General features: G+C 38.9%; 1 protein-coding gene across 2 annotated transcripts in view; it reads right to left on the bottom strand.

Moving 5' to 3' along the window:
* Nucleotides 1-2,945, bottom strand: part of trpm3 (transient receptor potential cation channel, subfamily M, member 3) — a 146,449-nt gene extending 143,504 nt beyond the window's left edge. For both annotated transcript variants that reach the window (XM_025006129.2, XM_037977343.1), the window contains exon 1: nt 2,742-2,945. In XM_025006129.2, the coding sequence (XP_024861897.1) occupies nt 2,742-2,945 (204 nt within the window). The remainder of the gene's footprint in view (nt 1-2,741) is intronic.
* Between the last annotated feature and the right edge of the window lie 5,145 nt (nt 2,946-8,090).

Genomic DNA, 8,090 nt, shown 5'->3' with positions numbered 1-8,090 from the left:
ATAGCTGAATTAGCTGAAACTATAGCTGAATTTGCATTAGCAGAAGTATTATTAGCAGAAAATGCTGAAACAGAAAGAAAAAAGCTGAATTTCAAAGAGTTGAACACAGCTCCATTCATTTTCAATGAGAAAAAAATGGCTGGAAAAGCTAAATATCTGAAACAGCCGAAATTGCACAAATACCAAAAGTCATAGCCCACATGGCACGAATGAGCTGAACGTTTTGATATATGAATGGTTGAAGTAGCTGAAAAAATGCAGAAGTAGATAGGTGCCGAAAAACGTACGAAATAGGGAAAGAATAATAAGAAAGAGAAACAGGAAAACAATTGTGTGAATGCTTAATAGCATTCACACAATAAATATACCAATTACTGTATGATGTCATTAAGCTCACAGAGAATTAATAAATGAACAAGAACCATTTCATTTTGAAAGTGAGCATGCTTAAACATTTCAACCAGTTAAGTATGAAAATAAATGGCTGCAGTTTTCTGTGTGAAAAGGACTGATTCCTGTGAAGTGTGGATTAATTTACACATCACTGAATGAAAGTCTGAAATTCAAACAGCTTGAAAATATATTCAAGAGAAATGTTTTCATTCACGAGTTTTAGACTTCTGTTCCATTTTTAAATTTGGTTAACTTGCATGAAAGGATATCTTTACACCTAAGTGCCAAATTAATTTTCGGAATGCAACAGATAGTCGTGTATCTGTAACACACAGACATTCACTGTGAACTAAAAGAAACACACTGTGAGATTGTTTTTCTTCTCCTAAGGCTCTTTGATCTCCCTCCTCCTAACTCCCTCAGCCTCTAATTCTCTTTCAGTACGATCAATAAGTATTGGATTCTCCTATTTTCAAAGTTTTCCAATTTCTTTGCACAACTTTCTATCCCACTGATTTGGTTAGTCACACACAGAATTGCCATAAAGCAGACAAGTGAGTACATGTGCAAATAGCCCTCCTAAAGACTTAAACTAAGTAATCATTTGAGACTAGCATAGTATTTTGGTAACTGGGGCTCTTATCTAAGCAACATATATCCCACAAGACATATCTCAGCGTATCCTTCATCACATAAATAAAGTATATAAATGCAGCAGGTGATGCAGACAAAACACGTCTACCTATTTTTCACTTTGTTAAAATTCACATATTTTAGATTTCCACAGACCTTAAGTACATCTGAAACAAAACCATGTAATCCAAGTTGTAAAAATAGAAATCAAAATATGTGAACCATACGAAATATCAGTGGTTACTGGAGCGCAACTGAAAAACCAGAAATGGATCTCAAATCTCCACCCAAGCATATCTCGGTCTCCCACTCATCTCCCAGCTCAGATGTTGCTGCCAAAAATCGCTCCTCAGATTGGCTAAGTGTGATAGTCCATGAGCGGCAGACGGCCTTACTCATTCTGACCTTGATCCATAAACATCAGTAAAGCTCTACATTTCAAAAATAGAACTGATGGAACCCTAGATCTGTCACAATTGTATTGCAGAGACGTTTCATCACCACTGCGGCGACTGTGGAGAATTTCTCCAACAAGGTGCGTTGAAAGAGGAGGGCAAACGCCCCGACACCCTGAAGCAGGCGAATGAAACAAATCGATGAAGAAAAGAACAGGAAAAAGAAAGCACACCAAGGCTTGAATGTGCATAAGCCAGTCGATTTCAGAACTGTCTGAGGAATATGCCCTGTTCAAATTTGCAATTTTTTTGCTTCAAAAATCAGCACTCACTATTGGGCTGTACGTTTTTTGCCAAGTTTTGCAGGAAAGGCTTGTCCATTCCAGTATTTTAACTGTTCTTAACCTACTACAAATGCTCATTTAAACAAAATGCTGTCACTTATCAGTTTGTAGTGTTTACTTGACAATGTCAATTATTAGGGAATTTGTATTTTCTGATAGCTGAATGTTGTTGCCACAATAGATACCTTATTTGACCTCAAGTTCTTCAAAATATGATAACATCTTCACTAGATACACACTAATCATTAGGCATTGCCTTTAAAGTCATAAAAGCAACAACTGCAGTTAAAGAAATGTCTAACTTGCCAGTGAGACACATCTCATCTTTCGTCCAGACACCAATAAGGTTATTTTATGTGATGTGCTATAGTTAGGCCCCATTTTCTCCCATTAAATGTCCACTACTGATGGTTTTCACAGACCAGCTCGTTGCCATTTTAGTTATTATGTAGAGAAAGTGCAGGCACTGTAATCATCAACAGCCTTTGGCTGATAATTTGTTGTTGAGTTCCCAAGAAAAAAAAAAAAAAACTAACATCACTTGTTTAGCACTAAACAAAAGTTAGGACCATAGTAGTTTGGAAAATTTACAGAACATAAAACAAAGTAAAGCATAAATTGACTTCATTGCCTAAAACCCTTTGAGTTGTTTCCAAGGTGACTGAAGATTGTGGTAAAATGAAAACATCTGTGCGGTGCCAATTAACAGAATAATCACAAAAGATGTTCAAGTGTTAACACAGTAAACAGGGATGGATGAGCCATTACAAATAAATGATGTTATTAAAGTCCTCGAAAACCAAACTGGCAAATTTGCAACCAAATCCAAATTCCTCTGCCCTGTTTACTTCCTAATCCCTCACAGATGTTTCATTCCTCCAGCTTTTCCTGTCCCAGTTCCCTCCCTGCACCCAGGTCATCGATTGATCTTTGGGGAACAAGTAGAGGGGGTCTGCCTACCCTCGAACTATCTTACCGGTGGCTGCTGAGAGTTGAGCGCCCCCCTCTTGGTGGAGCCCCCTCTGGAGCTGAGCCTCTTCCACGACTCTGAGAAACGCCCCCTGGTGGTTGGACGCCCTGGCCCAGATGCTCCTGACGCAACAGATGAATCGTCCCGGGTGGAGAATGGACGGTCCCTTCTTAACTCTCGTCTCTCTGCCCACTTCTTCTTGGACGCCATCGTTTGTTGTGAAATTCAGCCAAGGTACACAGAGAGGAGGGCAGTTCAATGAGGAGGCTGTTCTTGAGTCAAACCAGTGCCACAGGTGGCATCTTCACTGACTTTAAGTCCCAGCCACCTGTTAACGCTCCGTCTCACCTCTTTTGTTAGGGCTTCTTTCTCTCTTTAAAAGATGCAACATGAAATTTCCAACTCCTTTCTCATTGTCTGTCTTACTTTTGCCCTTTCTTCTGATTTTCCCATCAGAGTTTTGCAACAGGTCTGAACCAGCTCCACTCCACTCCTGCAATCTTCTCCTCTTCCTTGTAACCTTTCTCCATAAAAAAAAACAATATTCAGAAAGGAAGGTGGGGAAGCAGAAGATCCAGTCTGCTCCCTGTTGCATGTGCTGTTAGTGTGGCTCAGCCGTTGATGTTGTTTTCCCTTCTCACGGAGAGAGAGAGAGAGAGCGAGAGAGTGAAAAATAGGGAAACAAGGCAAAGAGGGAGAGAGGGAGCTAGGAGGAGGGGTAAGATATTAAGATATGGGTGAAAAGGGCTTCAAGATAGAGATAAAATGCTCAATCAAAAAAAAAAGGAATGAGCAGGAAAAAACAAAAGAATAAATTGCAGGTGTAGAAAAAAAATGAAGAAGGGGGAAAAAAGTCAAAGCTGGAAAAACAAAGAGACAAGCATCAGTCTCTGGAGTGCAGGGCTCCTATTGAATGAGGCTCAGAGATGGTTTAAGCTGACTGAGATGCAGACACCCCATTCAATAAATCTCTGCTCCGAATACACACTCCATCTAAATCTCAACCTCCTCCCTCTCCTGCTCCCCCTGCCTTCCTTCACCATGTCACTCTTTTCACCTTTATCGTGCAGAAACATTCTCTTTCTTGGCTTATAGTTCATGAGTTAATGCCACCAGAGCTGCAATTTCTTTGCCACAACTGACAAGATTTAGCACCACATAAAAAATAAAAATAAAAAACCTGACAGCTGTGATCTCCTCTTGTTCTTCCTCCTCCGCTCTCCTACCTTTCACTCAGAGTCCTCTGATGTGTCAAAAACCAAGTCATGATTCAGGAGTTAACAGAAGAGTGGTGAGAATTTCTTTACATCCGGTACTGAGATTATTGCCAATGAAGTCTAAGCACACTGCTGAATGCATTATGGAAACAAAAGAAAACAAAATATTTGGTGAAACGGGATGAGAGAGACGCAGAAAGAGGTGGACATAGAGATAAGATAATGGAATGAGAGGCAGCATAAGGAGAGGTGACAGTGTCTGAACACTTGGGACACTGTTGCCGTTGCTCAAAGCAACCACTCACCACCTGGGAGTACGCTCCGGTTTGTACTTGTGTGGATGTGTGCACGTACGTGTGTGTGTGTGTGTGTGTGTGTGTGTGTGTGTGTGTGTGTGTGTGAGAGAGAGAGAGAGAGAGAGAGAGAGAGAGAGAGAGAGACAAAAAGAGAATGACTTGACGGAGAATGTGAAAGACTGTGAAAAAACAAGACAGAGATCCCCTGAAGAACAACAGTGGGGAGGGAGGGAAGAGGGAACAAATGACAGTTGGAGAGCAGAAGAAAAAGAGAGACGCGGAGACGGCAGGAGCTAAAACACACAAACACCGGTTCTGATCAAACAGTGAACTGAACCACAGAGGCATTTCAATCAGCCTTTGCTGTTGTTCTAAAAGACCAAAAAACACATAATTAGTATCTTTCTCATTATGACATTTTATCAAAAAGGCTCCATAAATGGCAGAATAAAAATAAAAAATCTTTTACACTTTTGAGAATCATGTGTAACAATGACTAAGTGATACGGAAGATCGGCTTGGCAATTACTTAGTCATACTTTACAACACCAAACTAATGCGACCCTTAAGTTAAAAGAATTTGGCTTATTCTCAGTCATTCTTGGTGTTCCAACAGAAATTAATTACAGGGTTTTTTTGGACAAAGCACATTTGAAGACCTGTTCACACTAACACATATATTTTTGCACCTCCCATCCACATGCAACTGGTGGTTTCTGTTCGAAAGATTTATATTTCTACAAAATGCTTTCCAAAGTGTATTTATTCAAAAGCTAAAATTTTGTTGTCTCTGTTTTGGCTCGTCGTACGGAGCTTTTTAGAAACAGTGTCGTTGCAGATGAACTTGTGAATGCTCGCTGTTGCTTTCTGCACTAGAACCACAACCGCAGAACAGTTTCATCCAGTTTTTCTTAGACTTTATCCTAATCCTGTCATCAAACTCTGTGTTGAAAGGTTCAAGGTTAGGAGGAAATGGTGACCGATGCCGAAGAAAAAAAACAAGCTCCCATTGTTTTGGGAGAATTCCTCGTCATGCACAAAATGCTCTTCTTTTCTATGTTGATGTAACGTTAATGTTGACTGATGAACCACCCAGTGACAGGGCATAGAATTGATGCTTATTGTCTAAACCAGTGCTTCGCAAACTCTCAAACTTCAGTACAAGCTTCTACTGAAATGTCTCAAACTGATCAACTATCTGACATAAACAAGGATACCAACCAATCTACTCATTCATCTGACTCAAACCTGCCTTTTTATACTAACCTAAACCCTTCACTAAACTTAACTGGGTATAAGGGACACACAACGATGGGCCATCCTTTGGTGAGAGGGGCTAATGGTAACGGCTGAAATGATGAACCCACGGTCCTCTTAATAATTTTAACATTATTTATACTTTACCACTAAAGAAATGGTTGTGTGCCAGTCTGTGTGTTGCCTTTGTCTCCCTTCTCCAAGCAGTTTTGTCCACTGGACTGACTGAGGGAAATCATCAGAATAGGAAAAACACACCTAACCCCGGGTCGAAAAGTGCAGTTTAAAATATAATAGCTTCTTGCATTTATTGCTGGGGGGCATCTTTGTTTTAATTATTCGGTGGAACCATCCCCCTCTTTCTTCACCACAATTCTTTGTCATTTTTGATCTGATTTTTCAGACTAAAAGTGGTCCTAGAGAAGCAAATCTATGCAAAAGAATAAGGTATGAGATAGAAGAAACACTTCATTTCTAAATCTGATAGATGCTAAACAGTGAAGCCAATATAGAAGTGACTTATGGCCCATTTTACAGTCTGTTACTCTAAAAAAATTAAAAATTAAATAAAACACATCCAAACATAAGTTTCCTGTAGCATGACTTGAGTAAGTTCAGTGCGTTTCAGGTTTGACAGCAGCCTTTTTATCCTCGATCCTGCAGTTATCAGCATGCTGTTAAACTTCTTTTAAATGTCAGCTTGTGCACTGTGGTCTGTGTTTACAGCTTGCCGAATTAACAGGGAAGATAAAGTTGAAAATTTAACCTGCAGATCTGTTTGAAAATGTTAGAGTACTTAAAAGTTTAGACAACAGCCTGTGTGCATTCAAGCCGACACCAGCATGCCTCCCACCCACCCCTCACCCCTTTATTTAACAGCACCGATCCACCTACAGAGTGTCATGTGGTTGCCATGGTTACTAACCTGAAAACTAATATGTTGTGTCATACATGCTTCATTAGAGCCCTCCAATGTACATACGGCATCACTGCTTTTTTTCCCCCCTCACAATTATGTCCTCAAAACAAAATACATTCCTTTACTTGCGAACATATTTTTAGTTTTCATTTGTTTCACACAAATTTGCCAAGTTATTGTCATATGTACTATCTGAGATTTTAGCAGGAATATAAAAAAGGGATAGAGCTATGCATCAAATACATCCTTATAGGAGCTACAGAAGTAGGTTTAAAGGATAATGTGTAAAATCAAGACATCTAGTTAGAGAGTATTTCATTTAATTACAATACAGCCATCAAATAATTGTAAGATTTCTACATAAAAAACCTTTTTCTTGCTCCAAAGTCTACAAAGGATGAAAGGTTTGTGTCCAAAAACAGCTGAATATCCAAATCAGAGACAGAACTACGGATAATGAGTGTGAAGCGAACACCAACACATCAGAGGGGTTTGTCGTGTCTAATTATTTCAACCGCGGTTAAAACACTGAGAACGTGGAACAAATAATTCCTCTCTTGCAAATCTTTTATGTATCCTGAGCTTTGTTTCTAATCTGAATATTTGAAATACTCGAACAGAAATCTTCTCCATTGTCTTTTTTTTTTCCTCTTCTTTCTAACCAGGGCAAAACGTTGTTACAGGAGCAATTCTTTTTCATCTTCAGCTAATCTTTGCACATTGTGTGATGTTTGCTTCCATAATTTGTCCCTATTTATTTGAATCCAGTTCCCCCACTTCCCACTCCTCCCCCCTCCACCTTTACGTGTGAAATGGTTCCCTTGCTGCTGGAAATATTTTCATCACTGCAGCATTAGGCAACTTCTTAGAAGCTGCTGCGCCAGTCAGCCTTTCCTAATGATAACTGCAATCACATCAGAGCCCCGAACGGGCTTATTAAAGTCTGAAACATTGCTATAAAGTAGATGTGAGGTAAAACTTAAGGGGATTTCTACATCTCTTTTTGATACTCATTTCTATTTTTTTTTTTTCACTTTAAAATGCTATACAGCTAAATTAAGACAATAATCTCTAAAATCTGAAGCCGATTGTATTATTTTATAATTGGATTGATCTGATTTGCATGCAATTGGAACTAAAAAAAATTGTGCTGAACTTCTTATGAAGAAGTGTTCTATAGACAAACTTGATATTTGATCAATTAATTAAGAAAAAGAATGTTTCATCTACAAGTTTATGCCTTCAGAAGATCAGTTGATCTTTTCCTCTCTTCACTTCCCGCAGTAACAAAAGCGTTTTAACTTTCACATCTTAATGACCTGATGCATTTAAATTTGCTGCTAAAACTCCTTAATATTTTTTTGATAATTGAATACATTTTTTCTTTAGTACTCTGTTCACTTTGCCATTAATAAATCTACATAAAAGTACCAGAATAATTGTAAGTACTTGTATCTCCCATCAGCATGAAGGAGTATTGTCTGCTGGCAACAATGTTTACTTGTTCATTGAACAACTAGCTGAAAAATAAAATGGCTCTGCTGCTTCTTTTCACTTGTTTGCATCACAGCAGTGCTTTTTCCTTTAAACGCGTGGCAAACCCTTTGATCACTCCAATAAAAATTATATTGCCCTGGGATTTCAAAAGGTCACATAATGAAAAGTC

The sequence above is a fragment of the Kryptolebias marmoratus genome, linkage group LG1 (assembly GCF_001649575.2).
Source record: "Kryptolebias marmoratus isolate JLee-2015 linkage group LG1, ASM164957v2, whole genome shotgun sequence".
NCBI lineage: Eukaryota > Metazoa > Chordata > Actinopteri > Cyprinodontiformes > Rivulidae > Kryptolebias > Kryptolebias marmoratus.
This window is presented reverse-complemented; position numbering and strand designations above follow the sequence as displayed.